This window comes from Alternaria rosae, assembly GCF_020736505.1.
Source record: "Alternaria rosae strain MPI-PUGE-AT-0040 chromosome Unknown BKA58scaffold_5, whole genome shotgun sequence".
Classification (NCBI taxonomy): Eukaryota; Fungi; Ascomycota; class Dothideomycetes; order Pleosporales; family Pleosporaceae; genus Alternaria; species Alternaria rosae.
This window is the reverse complement of record NW_025763574.1, coordinates 797,963-821,520: the sequence shown is the minus strand read 5'-3', so window position 1 is coordinate 821,520 and position 23,558 is coordinate 797,963. Positions and strand designations below refer to the sequence as shown.

At 43.7% G+C, this 23,558-nt stretch overlaps 8 protein-coding genes across 8 annotated transcripts; 2 read left to right on the top strand and 6 right to left on the bottom strand.

The window, feature by feature from the left end:
- Nucleotides 1-796: 796 nt before the first annotated feature.
- On the bottom strand, nt 797-1,657 carry BKA58DRAFT_401773 (uncharacterized protein; the record flags this gene model as incomplete). Its single annotated transcript, XM_046171689.1, has 2 exons — nt 797-1,263; nt 1,315-1,657. The coding sequence occupies 2 exons, from the start codon at nt 1,655-1,657 to the stop codon at nt 797-799; spliced, it is 810 nt and encodes a 269-aa protein (XP_046025069.1).
- An 11-nt stretch (nt 1,658-1,668) lies between these two features.
- Nucleotides 1,669-1,957, top strand: BKA58DRAFT_291576 (uncharacterized protein; the record flags this gene model as incomplete). The annotated part of the gene is made up of 2 exons (XM_046166874.1): nt 1,669-1,792; nt 1,830-1,957. Coding segments are annotated over 2 exons (252 nt in total), but the record flags the coding sequence as incomplete, so codon positions are not given.
- A 1,295-nt stretch (nt 1,958-3,252) lies between these two features.
- On the bottom strand, nt 3,253-3,525 carry BKA58DRAFT_315136 (carbohydrate-binding WSC; the record flags this gene model as incomplete). The annotated part of the gene is made up of 1 exon (XM_046167512.1): nt 3,253-3,525. The coding sequence occupies one exon, from the start codon at nt 3,523-3,525 to the stop codon at nt 3,253-3,255; it is 273 nt and encodes a 90-aa protein (XP_046025067.1).
- A 25-nt stretch (nt 3,526-3,550) lies between these two features.
- On the bottom strand, nt 3,551-3,992 carry BKA58DRAFT_338645 (uncharacterized protein; the record flags this gene model as incomplete). Its single annotated transcript, XM_046168293.1, has 2 exons — nt 3,551-3,815; nt 3,869-3,992. Coding segments are annotated over 2 exons (384 nt in total), but the record flags the coding sequence as incomplete, so codon positions are not given.
- Nucleotides 3,993-9,690: 5,698 nt separating this feature from the next.
- BKA58DRAFT_295787 (uncharacterized protein) lies at nt 9,691-10,332 on the bottom strand (the record flags this gene model as incomplete). The annotated part of the gene is made up of 1 exon (XM_046166885.1): nt 9,691-10,332. A coding segment is annotated over one exon (642 nt), but the record flags the coding sequence as incomplete, so codon positions are not given.
- A 7,341-nt stretch (nt 10,333-17,673) lies between these two features.
- BKA58DRAFT_411411 (NACHT domain-containing protein) lies at nt 17,674-19,221 on the bottom strand (the record flags this gene model as incomplete). Its single annotated transcript, XM_046172289.1, has 4 exons — nt 17,674-17,691; nt 17,749-17,778; nt 17,812-18,120; nt 18,160-19,221. 4 exons carry the CDS (start codon nt 19,219-19,221, stop codon nt 17,674-17,676), a joined length of 1,419 nt encoding a protein of 472 aa, XP_046025064.1.
- Nucleotides 19,222-20,455: 1,234 nt separating this feature from the next.
- Nucleotides 20,456-21,626, top strand: BKA58DRAFT_316370 (uncharacterized protein; the record flags this gene model as incomplete). The annotated part of the gene is made up of 3 exons (XM_046167571.1): nt 20,456-20,521; nt 20,565-20,617; nt 21,191-21,626. Coding segments are annotated over 3 exons (555 nt in total), but the record flags the coding sequence as incomplete, so codon positions are not given.
- Nucleotides 21,627-22,636: 1,010 nt separating this feature from the next.
- Nucleotides 22,637-22,924, bottom strand: BKA58DRAFT_295842 (uncharacterized protein; the record flags this gene model as incomplete). The annotated part of the gene is made up of 1 exon (XM_046166886.1): nt 22,637-22,924. A coding segment is annotated over one exon (288 nt), but the record flags the coding sequence as incomplete, so codon positions are not given.
- Nucleotides 22,925-23,558: the final 634 nt, after the last annotated feature.

Sequence of the window (23,558 nt, the reverse complement as noted above, 5' to 3'; positions counted from 1 at the left end):
TTATCTAGAAGTAGTTTCTCTAGTGTATTTAGCTGCAAAGAACATTTGCATATACTCTTCTTGTTCTTACATTTACGTTGGTGCATTAATTATCCTTTAATCTAAGCTGTATTATGTTTACTAATGTCCTTTTTGTACTTCTTATAGGCCTTGAATTACCTTGCAATATTGTGTAGGTTAATGCAGCTACTATATTAGAACTATTTCTGCAACATTAAGCTCTACGTCTAAAGCTAGTTCTAATTCTATTAGTAATATTCCTTATTAAGTTTAAAGCGCGTAGAGGTAAGTAGCATAGGTTAAGTATTTTCTTAATATAAAATATGTAAAAATACTCTTGCAGTACTATATTAAATATAACTTAATATTAATCTTTAATTACTCTACACTCTGCAAAAGAATATTAATTAACTTAGTATTATGCTTATGCTATATATGTAGAGGACGTTAGCTATAGTATAATTACTAACGTAGGCTTATTCTTAAGTTTACCTTATAAGCGTAACCTATTCTCTAACCTCTTTTCTTTGGGCGTTATTAGAGAACGAGGCTCTGTTTCAACACCTAATTCAGCTAAGTTATCCCGTCAAAATCTATTAACGTGTCCTAGCGTGGGGAATCGAGCGTTCGTAGAAAGCGTCGCATTAGCTAACCATGCCTATGCCTTTGATACCTATTTTGACCTTTACTAGGACCTTGCTACTGTCCCAGATCGATATCCTCAGACGCTGTCCGGATCCCATTTTCATTGATCTAGAGTCGCCTCGTAAGGATTTCCATAGAACAGGTTGAGTGGCTAGCCGAAATCTATCAGCCCCGCGTTAGGATTGTTCAGGTATTCAAACCCAGAGACCTTTTTGAGATGGAAATTGTCTGTATTGGACTGAGGGTAGAAGCTGTTGCTATGGAATGGATCAGCGCATGGCCATGCAACATATGTCTGTTGAACTTTACGAGACTGACTATACGGCTGGTACTGCTGCTGCGGGTTAACGGTTGTATCTTGCGCGTCGTGTGGCTGTTGGTAGGGATCAGTCGGCTGTGGCTGGGACAGTTGCCGATGAGCCGCTTCTTGTTTGCTCTGCTTATTCAAGATTTTAGCCACAACGTTATATGCGCTCTCGCTGACTGCGTCAAGGGACTTCATCGAACCCAGCCATTGGACAAGCTTATCAACGCAGGATGCGACATGTGACTCATCGATCGTCAAGTCGATACCGTCCAACGGTAGCTCAGAAAGTGAGACCGTGAGGGCTTGCATGACTAGGCATGATGGTTAGCCGGGACGCTTGCTGCAAGGTCTGGGGCACTTACTGATATGAATAGCACACCACCAGGGATCTTTCCCATAAAACCACGCGATATTTGGTGTGTCTGGCATCATGAAGGTAATAGCTAGAGCCGTGCCTATGCAGGCCTCAGCGGCCTTGTGATTGAACTGAATCAATTCTTCACTCTGTCCCTTTATACGCAGGTCCAGCCGGCATAGACAGGGTCGAATGATGCAGATCTTCGCGTTGTGATAGTACAGATAAAGCTGCTGCTGCTCTCGATTCAGATCGTGCTCTGAACTAGCGACGGTTGCTGCGCTTGAACTCCGCCCTGCAGTGGTCCTTCGTGAAGAAGTCGAACAAGCCACTGGGCCAGAAATGGTCATGGTGATTTGCAAAGCGGCACCCAGAGATCAAGGCGAGGACCGTCAAGCCGGTCGACTGGAACCGCCATGAGAAGTACACGTATGAAAAGATGACGCACTGGTTCGAAGTCATTGAAAGGTGCTCCAGGACCAGCCGTTGTACCAGAAAATGTCTATAATATGGACTTGACAGGCGTGATGTTAAGCATGCTAAGTTGTGTTGAAGTGCTAGTAGGTAGGGATGAGCTGCGCGAATACAGAGGCGCGGGCGTCAAGCGAACTATAGTGATAGCCATTGAATGCACCAACGCCAATGGCAGGGTACTACCGCCTCTCATCCCAGCATATGACTCTACACCATTGAGTCACAGGGCTTATATACTTGGAAAGATCCGACTGCCTCACTATAATGTTTGCATGCCTCGGGAACATCAACCCACTGAAGACCAATCTTGCGTCGTCCTAATAGAAAAGGCATAGGAAATCAGTACAAAATATCTTCCAATTCCTCGATGCAGGAGTTCTTACCTTGTAAGAGTTTGAAATATGCATGACTTCCACCATGATTCTCAATACACTCCTCTCCAGAATTGCCGCACCAGGCGCCGTCGAGCGGACCTTCTCCAGATGTTACTCCTACACGTACGTCGTCGACAAACACTACGAAATACCGCTGCGAACTCAGCCCAAGGGTTGAGTACTGCAGGTCCAAAAGGGATCGACCTTAAAAGGTGCACTCATACACGTTGCTTGAGGCTAGGATAGCTAACCTGGAGGAGGTAAACCAGGCAGCTTCTGAACGTAAGAACCGCAAGAAAAGGCGGACCCAGAAGGGTGGGATCCTATCGCAGGCAGAGGCAGAGGATATAGTAGGGCAGAGGGATGTTGAGGCTCAATTGGAGGCGGAGAGAAATGAGGAAAGGGTGCGCATAGGTGGCAGTGCAGGGGTGTTCGACGCTGCAAGAACTGCGGCGAGGCAGGACACAACAAGCACACATGCAAGAAATGTGTCGCAGAAGTAGATTAACTATAGCTATTGTACGTCTTAATTGTTTCACTTGATGCTGAATTGTCTGTGTTTGAAGGCGCGAGGGTTAGTGGGGTGCGCCTTTGGCTTGCCGGCTACGTCATAAGAAAAGTTTCTCCAAAGTCGTCACTATCTTGTTTTAGATAGCTAAGTCTAACTACAAGAATTTTATTCGAGATTTCTGTACTCAGCTCTGCATTGCAACTTATTGCTCTAACCAGCTCCTAGATCCTGATAGAGTTGCATGGAGTCATCTAGAAGTAGGTAACGTGCCCGTGCACAGGGTTCCCTAGTGCAAATGTATTCATTACTCAACTATCGGAATATTTAAGAGAGAGGAACTTCTTTCAACAGGAGGAGGATCATAAACCAGGCGAGTGATCAATTTCCAACATTAACAACACCTGTAATTACCCGTACCGAAAACCGAGAATAAGACACAAGTCTTACCAAACGTCTTCAAACATTATTATTAACTTCGTTCTTTATTCTACACTACGACTATACACACTTCAACAGCGCTACGCAGAAAGTACGTTCCGGAACATTCCAACATCCGTATAGTAAATAAAGCTAATACTATAGAGTCTTAAATTGAAGTTGTAAACAAAGACATTCTCCAAGGTGATCCACATGTCTGCGTTTGATTACCCGCACAGCGAGAAGTGCATGTGTTAGGATCAGCTGCAGTTGCCTTCCCTCTGAAGGTATCGCCGCAATAACACCAGGACCCAGCACTAATGCCAAAGTACTTGTACTCCCGGCATATAGTGCCGCATGCTTCAATTGTCATGTCTTGGCTGCGAGTTTCGTGATCACGTAACAAGCCCTCTGAGGGTTTGATATGCTCGTAGCATCCCATGTGCGCGGCGGGCTTGCACTTGCATGTGCTCAATTCTGCTGAAAACTCCTGCTCGCGCCGGAGGAGCTCTTCTTCTTTGAGGCGAAGTTGATTTATCAAGTTTTGCTCGCGTGTGAGAAGTTCTTCATTAGCGGCCTGGCAGGCATCGGGAGAAAGGTTGCTGCCGCTTCCACCGGGCTGGAAAGAGGAGAATGGAAGGGATTGTTCGAATTTGAGGCCGTTCGTACAGGCGCACGAGCAGCTGTGTTCGTGCTGCGACGGGTCCGAACAAGTGATTGATGGCGTTACTCCTAGTGGATCCTGTAAGGTTCTGCAATCGATACAACTGCAAGGTTTCACATACCATTCTCGCAAGTAAACGACGTCCCAGCAAGTTCTAGAGAGCTGCCAAAGACTTGTTGCGTATCTCCGCCGTAAACTTTAGCACAAATACCAGAAACAAAGAGCGCCCAGGAAAGTCTCATGGTAAGTTCAGTTAAATAAGTAAATGCTTAGAAGTAACGTCAGAGTCGTGTTTTTTCGATAATTGACTTAATCTGGGAGAAGGCCACGTTTTTATATCTTTAGCTTTCACCTTCTCTGCTCCTGCTTCCGGATACTTCATGCAGCAGGTAGTCTGCTAATAGAGATCTACGCAAAACCTTCTTTTGCAGGCAATGCAACCAGAATAGAGCGGGGAATGCCGAAGCTATCTGTACACATTCATTAGGAGAATTTGTTTTCCTTACTTTCTATTTTGGGGACGATACTGCTTTTGATATTTCCCTTTTCTTTCACCAAGCATGACCTTCAGACATAGGCAAGTGATAAACTCTAGGATTATTGGGGTCGATCTTACTATGCTTTTTTCTAGCTAGTTAATAACTTACTCGGTACGAACTGGGTCTTGGGAACAACTCACCATGTACAATGCCGACATTGACGAAAAAGCGTTTAGGCGGATAGAGGGGTTCCGACTGAATATCAAAGCTAATGAGTAACTTCCCTCCCTGCGCGACGAATAGTCTAGTGGGCCGATGTTAGCCAATGAGAGGTATAATACTATATTCAACCAATCTAGAACTGCTTAAAAAATCCTTGCTTGACGGATAGGTTGGCTGCTTTCGATCTGGATGGTGTCGGAGTCGTCGGCTGATAGGTCTGGCTATGGTGGTCGCCTGCGGTAGTGTTCGTTTTGCTTGGTGGTGTTTCTTGGGCGTCTTTTCAGTGGTGCCAGTAGCTCGGTTGGCAAGGATGTCGCTTCGCGGTCGCGTTCAGGGGTCGAGATTGCCATCTCTCTCACGCGTCCAGATCGCAAACTCATCCACACAACAGTTCTTTTCCGATCTTTTCCGATACAGTCGCCTTTTCGGATGAGTACGATCTCATACGGTACAATGGTGACCAAAATCGGATCCCGATTCCTGCATTTCGTTTGTTCTCAGCGCACGGACGCCAAGAAAAGCGCTTTACTAGAGGAGGTGTAGCGCAGTGCTGGGGCTCCTATGTAATATATTTGGCTCTCACATGTTGGGCATGCCCTGCGAAATTCATCCCATTTCTCGGCACGGCGGGTTTCTCGGCACGTACGGACGGACGTTACCGGTAGTCTACGGGTAGATCGGATGAGATCTACCCAGGCTAGCATAAGTTTGGTCCAACTCTTATCTTCTTACCATCTCTGCCACCTTCATAGTAATAAACTTGATGCCAACCCTCCTTAGACCTCATTTCTTCCGTCAAACCATGGATACTCACTTACTTTTGAGATTGCCTTCTGCATTCACTGCACTCCCATATGAGCTTCTCTACATCATATTCTCGTTGCTAACACAGCCTGATCTTCTTAATCTGTGCTATGTTCGTCACTTTCGCAACGTTGTACAAGACTTGCTCTACCAGGAGTTCCATGCCGACGGCCAAAATGTCGCCTTGTTTTTGAGCACTATCCTTTCGGACAAGACGCTGGCGTCTCGAGTGCGGCGTGTCTACATCAAAGAGTCGTACGATTACAAAGACCCGCAGCAATACACAGAAAGCTTCATCGCTTTCTTAACACGACACCTTCGCCACCTCAATATACTGTCACACGTTAAGCAGCTTTGGGCCAATAAGAAATCACCCATAGAAGAGCCCTGGTTACGCTACTGCTTTCGCACTTGCCAAAGCTAGAGAGACTCGAGATATCTCCGGTGGGAGATATCTCCCTGGAAGATATCTTCCAAATGGGTCCTCCGTGGATTTTATCTCCAAAGCAACCTTTTTGGACAATCCTGATGCTAAAGATGAATAGATCCTTGGTACAAGCATCTTTCTTGCGGAAAATCCGAGAGCTTAGACTAGAAGGCCTATCCTGCTTAGTGTCTAACTTGGCCGGGATCTTTAGCTTGCTATCTCTCAGGTCATCGCGTATGAGACCTGTTATCTAATTAGACAAGACAAGGGACTTACAGAGTGGATGTTTTAACCAAGATCAAATTGTATATTAATATTGGCATTGACCTACTCGGATGTATTAAGGAAAATACTTAGGCGGGTTCTACATTCTTGCACCGCGCTCATAGACTTTACCTATATTGAGGCTTGTAATGGCGATTTGGATCGTGAGAACAAGTTTACTTGGGTGACCCAAGACTTTGACTCACTGATAAAAATCTTGTCACCTTTCCACGAAACCCTGAGAACATTGGAACTTCGAAATGGAGACATCGAACGAATTTCCACCAAGCACTCACCAATCCGCACACTCACACAATCTACGACCCTGAAACACTTCTCGACAGTCATGTTGGCATTTTACAACAACGGGAGCCGAATACAAGAGATATTGCCTGAAAGCCTGATCGAATTAGAGCTCAGTGATTCATCCCAGTCAGCGATGGAGACTGATGAGGACGACGTCAATAATATGTTATGGGGGCTTTCGGAAGCAAAACTCAAACGTCTGCCAAATTTAACAAGATTTGCGCTTACGCTGGACGACGATTGGGATCATTCGAACATGGAGTACGAAAGGCGGTCGATAAATGGGGTTGAGTTCTGCTTTGGAAGCCGAAGAAATTGTGAGCTCAAGGCTTTGGACTATGAGTTGTTCCGGGAAACTTTCGAGAGCTGCCCTTCTACCCCTACCTCTGACACCCTATACGACGAGAGCTACTAGTATGTATTTCACGCACGCTCCGCTTTTACTCGGGTAATCCGGTAATAAGGCGTGTACTCTAGCGAAAATTCACAATGCAGTTATTCTACAGTGGCTAGCAAAACAGGCTTCGCCTTGAACGCAGTAGCAACCAATCCTACCCGCTGACAGACAAAATCCGTGGCTGCTCACCTTACGCATGACTAGCAGTGGGTCGTGCGCTTTAATATCTCATGCCAGCCCGGCACCTTTGTTCACCGAGTACAATAACGTTATAAAGGTCGCACTCATGTAACACATAATTACTTGCCTACTAAGCTCTCTTATTCTACACAATCGACCGCTATCACTCCCTTAATACTATATTTGAACCTTTTCTGCAATATCAAGCCCCACGTCTAAGGCTAGTTCTAATTCTATTAGTAATACTCTGTGTCTAGTTTAAAGCGTGCAGAGGAAAGCGAAAGTAGGTTAAGCATCTTAATATAGAATGCGTAAAAATACTCTCGCAGTACTATATTAAATATAATTAGATTTTTATCTTTAATTACTCTACTCTCTACAAAGAAATAGTAATTAGCTTAGTATTATGCTTATACTAGATACGTAAAGGGCGTTAGCTATAGTAGAATTACTAACGTAGGCTTACTCTTAAGTTTACCTTGTTAGTGTAAGCTATTCTCTAACCTATTTTCTTTAGGCGTTATTAGAGAATAACGTTCTGTTTTAGCAGCTAGTTTAGATATATCGCTTAGTGTTTCCTCTCTTTCTTGTGACAATGTCGTTCTCGCAAGTTGGGTAGACATAATTTGAGCCAATTGTGATGAGAGCAGAATAATGCAAACAAACAGTTATCGGCGGTAGAAGAAATTATCACCTTGCCTAACGTAATGCCCCAGTTACCACCTTATTTTTTGATTATCTTCTTGGTGGGTTTTGATGTTGCACGTAGCGGCCGTTAGTCTTTAGAGACTCGATTTCGATAACTAGTAGTGCCTAATGCGGTTAGTGTAAGGGGCTGCGCAAATGTTGCTGATGCCTAGTAACAAGATTGTGTTAATAGCAGGAAAATCTATCTAAGGGAAGATAGAATGCTTACAAGTTCAGCGATAGTAGTCTAAGAACCTTCTCAAGTATTCTCTAAGGTTCTGCCATAGCTCTGAAGGTACTACTAAGAAACGTCACCACGGCTAGGCTCTAGCCTAGCACAGATGGCGTAGTAGCTGAAGCCTGTATTATATATAGTAGACGAAGCAGACATATTAACATTACATATGTGTCGCACGGTTAGGTGTAGGTATTATAGACAGAATAGCTAGAAGAGAGTGTATATATTGTATTGTTTGTAGCATCCTAGCTTAGCTTATATAAAGGTTATTGCTTAGTGTTATTAGTAATAAGGTTCCTAATAGCGCTTAGCCTGCGATAAACACTTACTACGCTTTCTAAAGCCTAGACGTAGATCTTACTATTCTATATTATGCTAGCTAGTCTCTGCCTCCTGCTGTATTTTCTGTGTAAGACTTGCTACTTTGTTCTGTAACTTAGACGCTACATAAATTATAATAGTTAGAGGCTTAATCTTAAACTCTAGCAAGGCTAAATAGTATTGCTAAAAGCAGATAACCTAGTCGCTATATTACTAGCCCTACACCTTTATTTTCTATAGGGATTAGTTTATTAGTGTGTGTCTTAAACTATTAATTATTTTATCTTGTTAATAACCTAGAGATCTTCACTTCTGTCTTGTTCAACTCTCTACGCTATTAACTTAAACATACCTAGCAATTTTTACCTAGTAATAGAGAAGATTATCTAAAACAAGTCTGTAAATTATTATAAAGCTTACTGCTGCCTAAATTGCACAGAAAAGAAAAAGAAACTAAGAGAGTTAGCGAAAGTCGCGCTAGAAAACTAAAGACTAGATTAATACTCTTTAACGCTAGGTTTAAAAACAACTATTTAATAGTAGACTATCTTGTTAACAGCTATAGAATAAAGAGCTTAGGCAAGACAACGTGTTGCTATAAGAGCGGCTACTATACGCATTAGCAACTATAGAAGTGTTAAAAAAGAGTACAAGTTTATAATAAATTCCTCTCTACGTAGAAAGTGTATACCTAACCTCTAACATAGCTTAGTGTCTAAGTAAAGTAATAGTAGTAACTCTAGTAGACATCTACTTTTGCTTACTACCTAGTTTAAGCAATGCATTAGCGTTCTATTAACATACGTTAACCTACACTTAGTGTTTTGTCTTAAACCTAGTGTAGCTATTACTAGCGTTGCAGGTAGACTATAATTTGTTAACTAGATGTTTCTTGCTACCTTTAACTTCTTTGTACAACTTCTTTTATATAAGTAACTATCTAAATATAGGTAGTCTTAATAAACACAAGATTAAGTTAGAAAATAGTTAGGCGTATAGTTCTCTATAGTTATTGCTAGATATAACTAAGATAGTAGACGCTATGTTTAAAGAGCTTAAAGAGTTTGAAGAGTTTAGAATATAAGAGACGTAACTTAATTAGTTTCTCATCTTATCTTCCCTCTCGCGCTAGCACGTTCTGGGCTTAGCGCCAAGCTCACCCCTTCGTACTTAGCTCGCTCCTCCCATAGAACCAATACAATACGATTCACTCACGTTCCAGATCTAGTCCCACTGAAAAAGCTGTGTTAACGACCTAGGACTATCTACTGTGTTGTGAGCTTGGAGTACTCTTACGCAGCCAGAGTCTACCTACACACTCTGGAGCCAGGACTTACCCCTCTCTTAAGCTTCAAAGGAATACCGTGCAGAGTATAGGTAATGTAGGTGAAAATCCATCGCCATGTTAAATCAGCATCTAAATTTGACTTCGTATCGCTATGGCAAGTTTTCGATGATAAAAAAACCGAAAAAGTCTGAAATCTACCCTTTCAACGGCTTCTCGCCTCCTCCTGGCCTCCTCTATTGCTTGGTCTTCGGCATGCGTCCAGTGCAGCCTCTTTACCGGATATTCTACACACAACTTTAACGTATTGATAATCTCGTGTACTGGTCTCGTAGATACACATCCGTGTAGCCGCAGCATCTCTCGACGGGAAATCATTGCTTGTTCCTTTACTCTATCATCATAGCTGGGCACGTACACTCTCAGTTCAACAGTTGCATCCGGAGTGTTCGGAACCTTATACCAAAACCCAGTGTTTCCCTTCCTGGAGGACATAATTGGGGCCCCAAAACTAATCATAAACTTTCTCATGGAATTTAAACCATATGATACCCGCATTCTCTTTAGATGGTAAATGTCTATAAGCATGCGGACGTTGTTCGGAGCCTCATCGATACTAAACCCCATTAGTCTTTCCAATGTGTGGGAGTCCTGGCCTCGAAAGGAGAAGAAGCCGATTACAGAAATGTGGAGCTTTCGCTTGCTGTATCTCTTCGAGTAGCTTTTTGTATCGTGAAGCCTCTGCTCAAGAGCTGAAGTGTCGTTGCCTAGTAAGACAAACTCCATTCCAGCCCGCAACAGGGTTTGTATCTCGGCCACGTCCCAAAATAGATCACGCATTGGATCTAGATAGATAGCCCGTTCCCGAGAGTCTAAGACGTGTCCTAGGCACTCATCGAGTTTTGCAACATCATATGCGGATAGGTATTGTAGCAAAGACTTTCGAATCTCATATGGTATAAGGATGCCTGGAAGCTTGTCGTTGTGTATTTTAGCCTCGTGTGGTCGGCGATCTGCTCGGGAAAATGCGGCCATATGCGAACGTCGTTAGTAGTAGGATCGACTTATCCTTTGCAATCGCCAAAGGTCGCTCTAGGGTGCGTCAAGCGAAGCTTTATGTAGGCATTTTCAAGGGCCTAAACATAGACTCGCCTTAGAAACAGTAGGGGCATGATTTAAATACTTTTACACAATACACAAAAGCCTTACGGACAGTACGTCTTCGACAAGGTAGCTATAAGGCTCTTGATTTAATCTACTACTATGCATATTTGTCTACATAGAAACTGACAAGGTCTAATGTTAGTTCTGTACTGATCTTGAAAGAGAGGGTGCCTGTCTCACACTTACGACAGCATCGGAGATATGCAACAAGATTAACGAGCCTTTTGTTGAGAGCTATATCAAACATATTTCCACGGGTGAAGGAGTATTTGCCAATTTGGGGAGCGCGTACAGGAACCTCATAATAACCGGTTAATTCGCTAATGTCTTTATAGATCCGAAAATTGCGAGAAATACACACATATGCAAAGCGTAGGCGGTCTAATTTAGAAACGTTACAAATTCATTAGTAAGCTGCTAAATAGTACCTCTACTTCTGTAATTACAGCAAAAGCTAGCTTAGAAAGTTTGAAGCATCACAGGGGAGATCTAACTTTCGAGGAACTACGGACTTTAGTCTAATAGCAGCCTTCGGTTCGTAGACCATGATATGAATTTACAAGAAGGGGTGGTATTACTGTGTCTAAGGCGGATTTAGTAATCAAGATCAAAACTACCATCTTTGCCTAGGCGATTGCATAGCAATATCATAAGTATCTTCATTCCGTTCTGGCGCACTTCAAACTATATTACTCGCGATTATGAAGATCTTAACTTCTGATCCTATGAACCTCCACGTGCTCTTTTTCTAGGGCGGCGTATATCGTCATCAGAGCCGTGGGCACTGGCACTACCCGCCTATCTAACGAGTTTACCGCTCTTAGGCAAGCTCCTATAATTGGGTTGCTTGAGTGCTTCTTAGAGACAATAGACCACATTGTCTACTATACTTAAAATGCGTTTTTACAGCTCTATTAAGTTATTTAGTTCGTCTAAAAGGTCTACTACTTTAGTACTATTATTCTTAGGCTAGTGCTCTATATAACTTAGTACTAGTTAATTTGTAGAGAGGAAAATCTTACTAGCGTTAATTTTTAAGGCTGTCTCTCCTAGCTCGCACAACGCATATTTTCTTAATTGCTTAAGCTTTCTCTTATTACTAGAGTGCTTGCTTGTAGGTACTAGTTCTAATAATTCTAAAGCTAGATAAACAGTATTATTACTAACTTCTAGACAGTTTTAATACCCCTAAGATAATTAGTAACAGCCGCTAATTATGTAATATCTATATATACCTAATATAATGTATTATCTGCAATAGTTTCTTAAGAACTTATTACTCTTTTAGCTTCTTAAGAATGCAATAGGTTTAAGGCGGAAGAGAGATAATATTATTAGAAGTATTAAAAGCTTCTTTATATATTAGTTATCTTAACTAGATTAGCTAGATTCTTTATGCACTAGGACCTTAAGAGTTTAAATCTACTATATTAAGACCTAACGTTTTAGACTTGCTTTATTTTGTTAATACCTTATAAAGTTGTAGCTAGTTACATATTCTAATAATATATAGTCCTTCTCTAGTAGTAAGTTCTTTCTTAACTAGAAATAGTATACACAATACATTACTCTGCTTCTATTTAATTAGTATAGCAGACAATCTTATAGCCGCTAGAGCTGCGCTATAGAATATCTGCGAAGTACCTTCTTAATTGCTTAGATTACACGTTTAGGAACTATGTTAAGCTAATACTACTATTGCAGAAGCACCTATAGTTATTAGTTAAAGCAGTAGCTATCGCGTTATTAAAATTAAAGCTAAAGCTAACTGTTTGTGTATTGTTCTATCTAGTTGTCGTAATAGCCTTTTATAAAGCTATTAGAATAGTCTATATACACAACGTATACATAATCCCTATAGGTATAGAAGGTGCTTGTTAAGAGAAGGAGGAACTGTCTTATCACTACGTGGCACCTGGATGTCCCTACCTCATGAACCGTCACATACTACACCATACTTTTTCGCGACTTGAGAATGCGAAATAGGTGTGCCTAACTCACGCGATTTAATTTCTTTGATTGCTTCCTGAATCGGATCCATGTTCGTGGAGTTATGACGCGATTTGTATAGGTGGTTGTTGTGGTGGGGTGCGCAAAGTTCGACTATGCGCATTCCGCGCACCGACACGGGTAGGTAAACGCAGTAATCTCTCTTTTTACGCATTGCTTGTACTTCAACTTATTGTACACGCGTCCGCGAACTTTTGCAATAGGCGAAGGACGCTGTAAACCCTGTATATAAGGCCGCAAGCACGTGACTCAGTCCGAGGGGCTCGAGAGGCCTACGCAACCTGACACTCGTTAAGTGTTTGTGTCTTTTTGCCTGGGTAATGCAGTAATAAGATCGACTTTGACTGCTGCGGAAAACTATCTCAGGCCAAGCGCTGTTGTGAACATAAACTGTATTATTAATTAGGCCGTACAATGGCTTGAATATAAGCTGAGCTAGGATGCTACAAATAGTACTAATGTCAATCTAAGCGTGCCGGGACGCACAGTGTAACAGAACACTTTTTCTTTTAGGCGCTTAGAATGTTCTTGCTACGCCTGTAAACTAACAGGTCTAGTGTGTATTTATTGTAAAGCTCTTGTTCTCTTAGTATATTAGCCTCTAATACTAAAAAGCGCATTATTAGCTATACTGTCGCCTATTCTACCTATGCTGTTAACTAACTCTCCTCTAATACCCCCTATTTATTTACAATAGTACGTATCTACAAAGAACTTAGTAAGCTAGAAAGTAAGCTAAGATACTAAAGATTAAGACTATAGATTTAAAAGATCTATTTAAGGTAGAGAATACACATTTTAGCAATTTCTCTGCACAAATAGCAAGATTATTAAAACGCGTCTAACTAGCTGCGCATGTCTAGTTGCTCTTGGCATATAGTAGCTTGCAGTAGCGTGCTTAGTTATTACTGTAATATACTGTAACAAATTCAACGCTATATAGATTATGGAGACTGCTAAAGATAATTGTGGCGCATGCCGATGGCTTTCTAGAAGCATCTATGCTCTAGAAAACACGACAAACAGCGAGAAATCAATTTTTGGAATTACCCATCACAACAGCTTCAAAAACATCTGCCAGCGGCCGCAATAGTCTCTACAGGCCATCACGCGTCCCCCCGCGTCGGTTTGGCACCTGTAGAGTCGCTGTTGCGGCCCTGGCAGACACAGACGAACAAAAGTTTTGCGAACAAGCTACTTAACATGACACGTCCACCAAATGCAGCGGCAGCCATCTAGCCACGACACAGCAATGCAAGACGCGACGACGGAGCCCAGACACCCCTTTGAGCATAATAGTTGCAACATACACAATACAGTCACTGATGGGCTTCCTGATCAGCCCATCGCTATCGGACAATGTCTGCAATGTCCCGCATCGACGCGCCCTCGGACTGAACAGCATCACCTCCCACGCGAATCACCTCACAGACACCCGGCATGCTACCATCGGTGCCACCACATACTTACAGATCATCAGACAGCCTCGTCCACTGTCGCCCCACGTGTTGAGGGAGTGGTGCCCCTTCGACACAACCGAAAAGGTCTGAGGGGATTCGCGCGAGAGCTCTCCTGCTCAGTAGGCTCAACGGCACGCACAAGCGGAGCATCGCTCTTGTGGAGCCGCGTTACGACGAAATGCTGCTGCCGCAGCGCCTGGTGGCAGGTTACACCACAAAACACAGCCGCATAGGAACCTAGTGGACGGCATCACAACACTGAAGAATATCGGAGTTCGAAGAACACATTGCAGGCCCTGGGGCAAGAGGGCAAGCTAGCACACACGACAGCTGAACGCTAGGGGGAGACTGAAGGTATTGCGGTCGCAAAGCATGAGGCAACCGTGCCTCTACGAGCCTTGAAACAACGCTACACACATTAGGCTTCGAGTACGGCATACACAAAGGAAGACAGTTTGAGGAACACAAACACAGGCAAACACGTCACTTCTAGAGACGAAATGTACATAGTCGTAGATAGAAGCCAGATGCGGCAGGCCTCTGGGGACAGATGGCTCTTTCGAGAGTGAAGTGGGGCGGTGCGGATCAAGGTCTGCACCGCGTCGGCTGTCTGCCAAGCCTGTCAACCGGGCATAGCTGCACTTCGCGGCTGCAACCATGTAGGATCTAATCAAATCAAATCAATCAAATCAGCATCTATGCTCTCGCGCTCAGTCTGCCTGCATCGTGCCTAATTACACGATCCACTAACAGCGAGAACCTCATGTGTGAAATCTACTCAATAGCGTAATGTGCTATGCCATACCTACAGTGATGTTACAAAAACTACTATTCTGTAGCGATTCTTGAAGCTTAAATGTGGCAAACAGTTGACATATATAATTATACACGTACATCTTCGTCCCTCTATAAGTGCTGATTTAGTTTAAAAAATCTAAACTATAAATATTACTCCAAGCGACATATCCAAACTTTTCTAGACCCGGTACCTACACCAACACATCTGCCTAACACAGCTGCGCTCGCTGGTCGATACTCTGTTAGGAGCTACAACAGCTTTTGAGCATTATTAGAAACCTACATGTTATTGGAACTAATGATTACTACCTTCTAGATAGATTGCTAGAGTTCAACTGTTATAATTTCGTCTGGGTACAGAAACGCAAGGATAGAGACAAGATTAGCTAAGCTAGTATTACTGCTATAGCTCTTAAGCGTCTGCAGACACGCGCTACTACTTACATTCTAGATCTTAATAGTGCTATTACTAGACGCTAACGCTAGCTATATTAAGTTATATAAGAAAGCTACTAAGATAACCTCTTTACTATAGCTCTTAAGTGTCTATAAACACGCGCTACTACTTATATTTTATATCTTAATAGTCTTGTCTCTAGACGCTAACACTAGCTATATTAAATTATGTAAGAAGGCTACTAACCTAATATTACTGCTATAGCCCTTAAGCGTTTGTAGACACGCGCTACTACTTATATTTTAGATCTTAATAGTCTTATTCTAGAATACTAAGGCTAGCTAGGTTAAGTTATATAAGAAGACTACTAAAGTAATACTATTACTATAGCTTTTAAGTGTTTATAGACACGCGCTACTACTTATATTCTAGATCTTAATAGTTCTATTATAAAACGCTAAGGCTAGCTAGGTTAAGTTATATAAGAAGACTACTAAGGTAACACTATTGCTATAGCTCTTAAGCGTCTGTAGACACGCGCTGCTACTTGCATTCTAGATCTTAATAGTGCTGTTGCTAGACGCTAACGCTAGCCGCGTTAAGTTATGCGAGAAGGCTACTAACCTAACATAATTGCTATAGCTTTTAAGCGTCTGTAGACACGCGCTACTACTTATATTCTAGATCTTAATAGTCTTATTAATAGACGCTAACGCTAGCTGCGTTAAGTTATATAAGAAGGCTACTAAGATAACCTTATTACTATAGCTCTTAAGCGTCTATAGATACGCGCTACTACTTATATTCTAGATCTTAATAGTTCTATTCTAGAACACTAACGCTAGCTATATTAAATTATGTAAAAAGGCTACTAAGATAACTTTCCTGCTATAGCCTTTAAGTGTCTATAGACACGCGCTGCTGCTTATATTCTATATCTTAATAGTTCTATTATAGAACGCTAAGGCTAGCTAGGTTAAGTTATATAAGAAGGCTACTAAGGTAACCTCGCTGCTATAGCTCTTAAGCGTCTGTAGACACGCGCTCTACTTGTTGCTTAGAGCTAGCCTAATCCTAATTGTTTTTGGCTCTTCGTGCTGGAACAGCTGTCTAATTAGACTGCCTGTTAGACTGAATAACAGTGCGGATGCATAGGCCTAAAGAGGGTAACCTTTAATTACCCCTTTGTAGTACATGATGAATCGCCGTCTGTCTTGAACAAGCTAAGCAAGTCTCTCTTAGTCACACATCTCCTGCTAGCGTTAGCATCTAGCTTAAACTAAGGACATGTAGATCCTGTACGACAAACCTGCACCAGCAACCACAGCTTTTGCATTAAGACGACGCCTTTCCCTACGCTCTTACACAGACTTAGCCTCTCTAGCTAGTAGAGATACTTCTTGCTTAGAAACTCGTCAACAACACCTACGGCTTGCAGGCTACTAACACTGCTCGCTAAAGACTTAGGCTCTAAGTCGCACAGATAGTTAATCTAGTAGATACACAGGTAGCGTAACACTGCTAACAGGTCTACCTTAGGTAGTTTAACGTTCTTAATAGAATATCCTAGTGCTTCTAAGCTGTACATGTCTCTGTGCAACGTCCTAGATAGAATCGCTAGCTGTTACAGGTAACACAAAGGATTCTCTCCTTGACATGGGGTGAAGGGGTTGAAGGCCAACCACGACCAAGTCAGAACGCAACGATGATCGCGGGGCTCGGGGTCACGTGATCAGGATTGGCATCCCGCCAAGACCAGGCCTCCGGGAGGCCAGTGGGGCTAGGGAAGCCACGGTCCTCCCAAACCTCCCTCTGGGATGGGAGGCCAGGGAGGACAGGACCTAAGGCAATGGGTATAAGAATGTGTTGGATTTCATTATTACACTCATTGTGGTCAACTCAAATAGTTCATCTCTTACACAGATTGTCAACTAGTTATTCTATCGTTTATAGAATTGGATTGTCTTTACCTGCAGTTATTCCACGATAACTCTTTTCCACAGAATCGCCAGACAAACCTCACGGACTACCGCTTTAGTCTACCTCGCCTTAGTACGGACCGAGCCTAGAGAAGTATAGCCTAACCCCGTGTAACACTAGCGACCTTAAGAAGATTGTCTAATAAACAGCTTTGCTTCCAGCGGAAAAGGCCTCGCTATAAGCCTTTGCAAAGAGGAAGTCTTTTGCGGACTAATGCACAAAGTAGACTGTATCTTCTTACAAGGTAAGAAACAATATATAGAAGCTAATAATCTCCCGCACTAACTCTAGGTCGTCTAAGTCTTTAAGCTGCTCTATAAGCGCAACAAGTTTAGGGACCACAACAGGTTAATATAGAATTATAGTCAAAGCTAGTACCTGCCAGCAGATCTTGGCGCCATTAGACTCGCTTATCTAGTTCATTATCCGCTTGTACAAAGAGTCTAGCCCAGGCGGGAATAGGCCTAGCTTTTTTAGCACGTTCTACTTTAGCGTCGTTTTAAGGTCCTAGCACACCAACGCTACCTAGAGAAAGGTATTGTTAGCGTTTGACCTTAGGTGCTAGAGCACAGCGTGTTAGACCTCTGCCTTGTATCGCTTTTCCTGCGCTAGCTAATCCACCTTCTACTATATAAAGATGTTAACTGCAGCCGCAACTAAGTTTGCGTTCAGCTTAAGGCTTAACTTTACTTTATAACCTGCCCGCTCTAGCTGTGCTTTAATATCTAGCCAGTTGCGACTAGATACAATCCACTTGACGCGAGAAGACGCAGACGACTGCTTAGCGACAAAATCTAGCAGTTTTGATAGATTAAAGACGCACTCATCTAGCGCGTCAATAATCAGATACGTTGGGCGCAGGCGTGGATCTTTAAGCATGTCTTCGAAGATCTCTGCCAAGATTACCCAGGCATTCGCATCTTTGAACAAGGCTTTGCCAGCGTAGTCGTGCTTCTTGCGGATGTGCGATGCAAGCGATAGTTGCTAAGTCACGAGCATGTGCAACAGCCCTCGTAGCGCGGCCGTGGCGCTGTTAATGCGCGCGTCAGTCGCTTGACAGAAGAAGTACAACAGTAGGGCACTTGAGGGCATCGAACTTTGCAGCTCGTTGATAAGGCCGCAGAGCAGCATCGTCTTGCCTTTACCAGGATCTCCTTTTACCCATAGCAGTCGGCTGTTCGGGTTCTGTCGCCATTGCTGGAAAGTAATGTTGTCAAGAACCCAGCGGTAGAAGTCTGCTAGCAATCCTCCCTTTGTGTCTTCAATGCGCTTCTTGTCGTGACGCGGATCCGTATGGCGTATGTCTCGAACGCATGTTTCGAGCTTGTCAATCTCGTCTTTTAGACATTTGAATGCGCTGGCCGCCCCTTCGCTGTAAGCTGGCGCTATCTCGACATCGAAAATGCCCGCTAACAAGTACCATGCGTCTTCTTCGCGTTTGGTCTCCCTGTCACCTTTCCACCGCAGCCTCTCTTCAACGCTGAAGCGGGAAAGAGGAGCTCCGTCGAGCACTTCGTATGGAATACCAGTGACTTTTCCGAGTAGTGACTTTAATGATATCTTATCGCCAAGCTTCTCCCACTCTTGAGAGAAGAACTCGACTATGCTTGGTGCAAGAAGCTCTTGGAGCGTCCAGCCACGCGTGAACCAACGACTTGACCTGAAGGCTGGCTCCCAAGTGAACTCAGTGGACAAACCGCCGGCTTCCCCCTTCTTTGTCGATACATCTGATAGGTACACGTAGCACTTCGCTGCATCTTGGTACCAGCGAAACATGGAGCGGATGGCCAAAGAGAGCTCAGCCTTGTCTGTTTTGTCGATGCAGCATGTGTCCACCCAGAAGTACTGCAGACCATCTTGCTGTGCTTGCTCTCCACAGAAGCGAATCTTCTTGTAGCCAGACTTCTGCTTACCGCTGCCTTTTGCAAGGTCCGCGAAGGTCACCTCTGCATCTGCCCCCCAGGTGTGTGAAAGTATCGCATAATGGGGTGTCGCATCGTCTTTGAAGCTCGTAATCGTAAGGCGGCCATCTCCTTCGTACTTTAGAAGCCGCATCGACTCGTGTGGGTGTGTGGTAGCCGCGCGGTGGGAACGAGACAAGGCTTTACGCGGCAGCCTGATAGGAGCGCAGCAACTAACTTTCCTGCTCCTTTTCTAGGTTAGCTTACAGAAGGGAGGATAAAGAGCTAGTATAGTACTAAGTAAGCAGATCTATAACAGAATGTAAGCTGCAACAGTGTAGGACCTAGAGGTAACGCCTATTGTTGCATTCTTAGTGTAGTAACGGCGTCGCATCAGGCTTTAGGCGGGGAAGGCGTAGCTGAACGTGCGCGCAGCATACTAGCCGCAAGGCTATCCTGTAGCGTTAAAGGCGGCATCACAAAGATAATAGGTAGTCCCGTTAGCGCTACAAGCAGAGTGGCAGACCGCTAAGCCGCCCTGCATTATAACTAGCGAGAAGAAGAGAAGTGCCTAAGCGCACAGAGGTGCGCGCGAGGGCAGACGCTTGATAGCTAGTACACGCTACAGTTATTCTTAGCAGTCTACCTGCTGCAGGCATAGCGTCGAATTCGTTACAACAGCCTGCTGCGACATCTAAGCACGCTACTATACGCTACTGCGTGCCAAGTGCTGCTAGCAGCGCACGTCTTATAGAACAAGTTTTAACAATCTTACCCTATACGTAGAGAAACTGCTAGAGTGTTCCTATTTTACCTAAAGTTTAATCGCAAGGCTGTAGTCTTAATCTTTACTATTCTAGATTTCTTTCTAGCGCACTAAGCTTTTTATAGATATGTACTATTATAAATAGATAGAGGGATATTAGAGGAGAGTTAGAGGACAATATTAATAGAATAAGCGACAGTAAGGTTAACAACGCGTTTTTTAGCGTTAGAGACTAATGTGCTAGAAGAAGGAGAGCTGCAGAATAGATGCGCGTTGCACTTGCTTATATTTGAGAACACTAGGGGCAATCCGAGGGTCTAGAAGAGAATGCGTCCTGTTACACCGTGCGTCCCGGCACACTTGGATCGACATTATACATACGCTGTTTTCTAGCCTTGCTACGTTACAATATTCCCACTCAATCGTGCGACAAAAATCCTCACACCCCGCATTTTCCTGCGCAGTTTCTGAAGTTATTTAACCAACTGTACTCGCCCATAACCACCTTGCATTATCGCACCGAGAATTTCTCGATTGTCCTGCTCTGTAAACAACGATGCGCTCCTTTTTGCTAGTACGCCTGATCATACCCTGTAAGGATGCTGCTTCTAACATTAGTTAGAGATGTTATGACGATGAAGCGCTGCTACGCTATGCGTATGGAAGAATGAGAGAAGAGGAAGATGATGTAGGTTGATGTGACTAAAACGGAAACTGCTGACTCCGGACAGTTCATATACATAGGCAAAGCCTTTCTATCTCTACTTGCATCTGTGGAGGACGAGTACCTTGAATCCATTCAAACGAAACTCCTACCACATGAGTTATCGTTCGGAGGTCCTATGCCATACAGGGACTCGTTTCATGCAGACTCTGGTGTGGATCTACGGCCTTGCAGCAATCTTCTAGACACACGGAACTCTAGACCTCGTTTAGGGGATGTAGCTGACGAGCAGTTCATTCCGGACTATCATGCCTCTACCAGTCCTGCAACCTGCTATCCAGCTCATGACGAATCTGACCCATCGAAACACCAAAGTCAGATGCGTGATCACATGGCAATCTCGAATTTACAGACGGAAGATGAAGAGAGCACAAGATCACTCCTTTTATCACGCCAAAGAAGACTAGGTTCTTTGTCACCATCTCTGCTCTCTTCGAACTGGGACGAAAGTCCAGTGACTAAAACGAAATTCTCAATCCCTGAGGGCATGACAAAGACTCACTGGCTTCACTGCTACGACCAATTGAATTATCTATATGGGGGCCTCCATGAGGACCTATGTTACTTTATCAGAATCGGCGATTCCTTCCTTCGAGAGGATGCGGGAGACTTCATAACCAAATTCTACCGTAGGTGGAACCTAGAAGATCCCTGGTCTCGTCTTCCGATAAGCAATCCAACATTGAAATATCCTTTGACAGAAAGAATGCTCACGAGCCTCCGCTGTGCTGAGGCGATTGAGTTCGACTCTATCGTCGACCCTGTCAAACTGCGGATAGCACGAATGCTTCTTCACCACTACGTTGAGCAATTGGGCATTAAACTCAAGAAAGACCGGAAATCGTGCAACCTTTCCGCAGGAAAAGGGGTCGCTAGCGTAGCGAAAGAAGTTGTCTTAGAAACGATATATGGCTGCCATAAGAACACTCTCACTCCAGAAACAAGAAAAAAACACGAGAACAGTTATACATGGCACAAGAGAATTGGCAAAAGATGGTCTTACGTAGCTTCTCACCTTGGAGTAGGGATCACTTTGACTTGCAGCCCTACCCTAGAGGCCCACATGTAAGATATTCGTCACGCGCTTAGTACAATTGACCTGCTGATAAAATTTTAGCAACGATCCTAGTAAGCTAGATGATCGAGAGTTGATGATACTTCTGACACATATATTGTACGGATATCCTGGCGGCGTTCATGTTAGCCGGAAGATAGACCCTCTGGTCAAGTCTATTATGAAGGGAGTTATGCTACCTTCTCCTTCACAGGTGGAACGCAGTGCAAGTGATATAGAAGGATATAAACAGGAGGATGAAAGACTTCTTGTAGAGCTGGAAGAAAATTGGCAGCCATTAAAACCGCCAGGAAGATCTGTTTAAGCGTACTCTGTGTAGGATCTGGGTGTAGCCAATAAGCGCAGGTGGATTGAATGATATTGCAGGGGGTTGCAGAAGGATACTTCCTGAACTATTTTGGCGTTAAGCCCTCCTTTTATAACTGGCAGAACTATGTAGTGCCACTTCCTAAAGCTAGATTTAGAGAATGGTAGCAGTCTGATCCTAAAGACAGTTTGCTTCTACAAATGCTCTTATCCTAGGAGCAGAGCGTTTCTAGGAGCAAAGCGTTTCTAGGAGCAAAGCGTTTCTAGGAGCAGAGCGTTTCTAGGAGCAAAGCGTTTCTAGGAGCAAAGCGTTTCTAGGAGCAAAGCGTTTCTAGGAGCAGAGCGTTTCTAGGAGCAAAGCGTTTCTAGGAGCAGAGCGTTTCTAGGAGCAGAGCGTTTCTAGGAGCATGAATGTCATGATAGTTAAAGAAGTATCCTCCTGCAACCACTTAAAAACCGCTAGATAGTCACAAAAAGAATGCTTAGCGCTAAAGCAGTTCAGGAAGTATCCTTCTGCAAACCCCTGCAATATCAGTATACTTAACTAAATTCCACATAACGGCCAGACCGAGCTAATAGAAATTATATTCTGTATCCGACAGAACACTATAAAATTTATCTAAGGAATTGATCATTATTTAATTTGAGTTGCTAGCGGTAGGTCGTGCGCCTAGCATTTCCGCTTCAACGCTTGTAGTATTATAGGAAGAATGGTTGCCTCGGTCGTCTTTGTCTTGGTCGTAAAGGCGTGTAGTGCACGTAAGAGAGGCGGACGGTCGGACATCAACGTGCGCTGGGTGCGATAGGAGCATATGCGGTATGGCTTGCGGTGCGTCGCTGTTATCCTTACCATACCCGTCTAGCATGTCCGCATTAGTGCTTGCAGTATTAGAGGAAGAGTGACCGTCTCCTAATGTAGTTTCAAAGACGTTGCTATTCTTCTCTGTTTCTAGTTGGGAGCTGCCAGTAGGAAGGAAAGTAGCGGACGGTTGGATAACAACCATAGCTGGATGTGACGGGCGCTTAGACTGTGCAGCTTGTGTAGAGAAATTCGAGTCGCAATCGAAAGACAGCCTGTGTGGTAGAAGCTTTGGCCGCAAATACTCTAGATACTCAGGTTCCGCCCTTGCAAGCAAGGACAGAAAAGCTTTCGCTGTCAAGATAAACTACCAAATGTTAGCGGAATCGTGGTAGGACTAGTCATCGTACCTCTTCTTCTCTCATTCTAGCCTGGATCTGATCAAGAAGTAGCTCATCGTGAGTTATCGCCTGTCGCATGTTAGCAACAGCATTACTATTAGTACCAAACTTACAAGATGTATGGAACGCATAATGTTCTTGAGTAGCAGATTTTGATCTCACGATACGAACACAAGATGATGGCAAGACGCTCATTATATAGACTTAGAAAGCTTGCACTAGCGTTACGCTTTTGTTCCTACTAGCTCAAGTTGTACTGTCATGCCAAGTCAGGCACATGTGATAGCGGCGCTTAAGTTCTGGTGTGCCTTAATGCCAAGATAGCTAGAAGTAAGCATCACAATACAGCATGACACCAGGAATATGTGGGGGATTTCGCGTCCCGATGTAATTATTGCCAAAACAACCACAAATCATCGG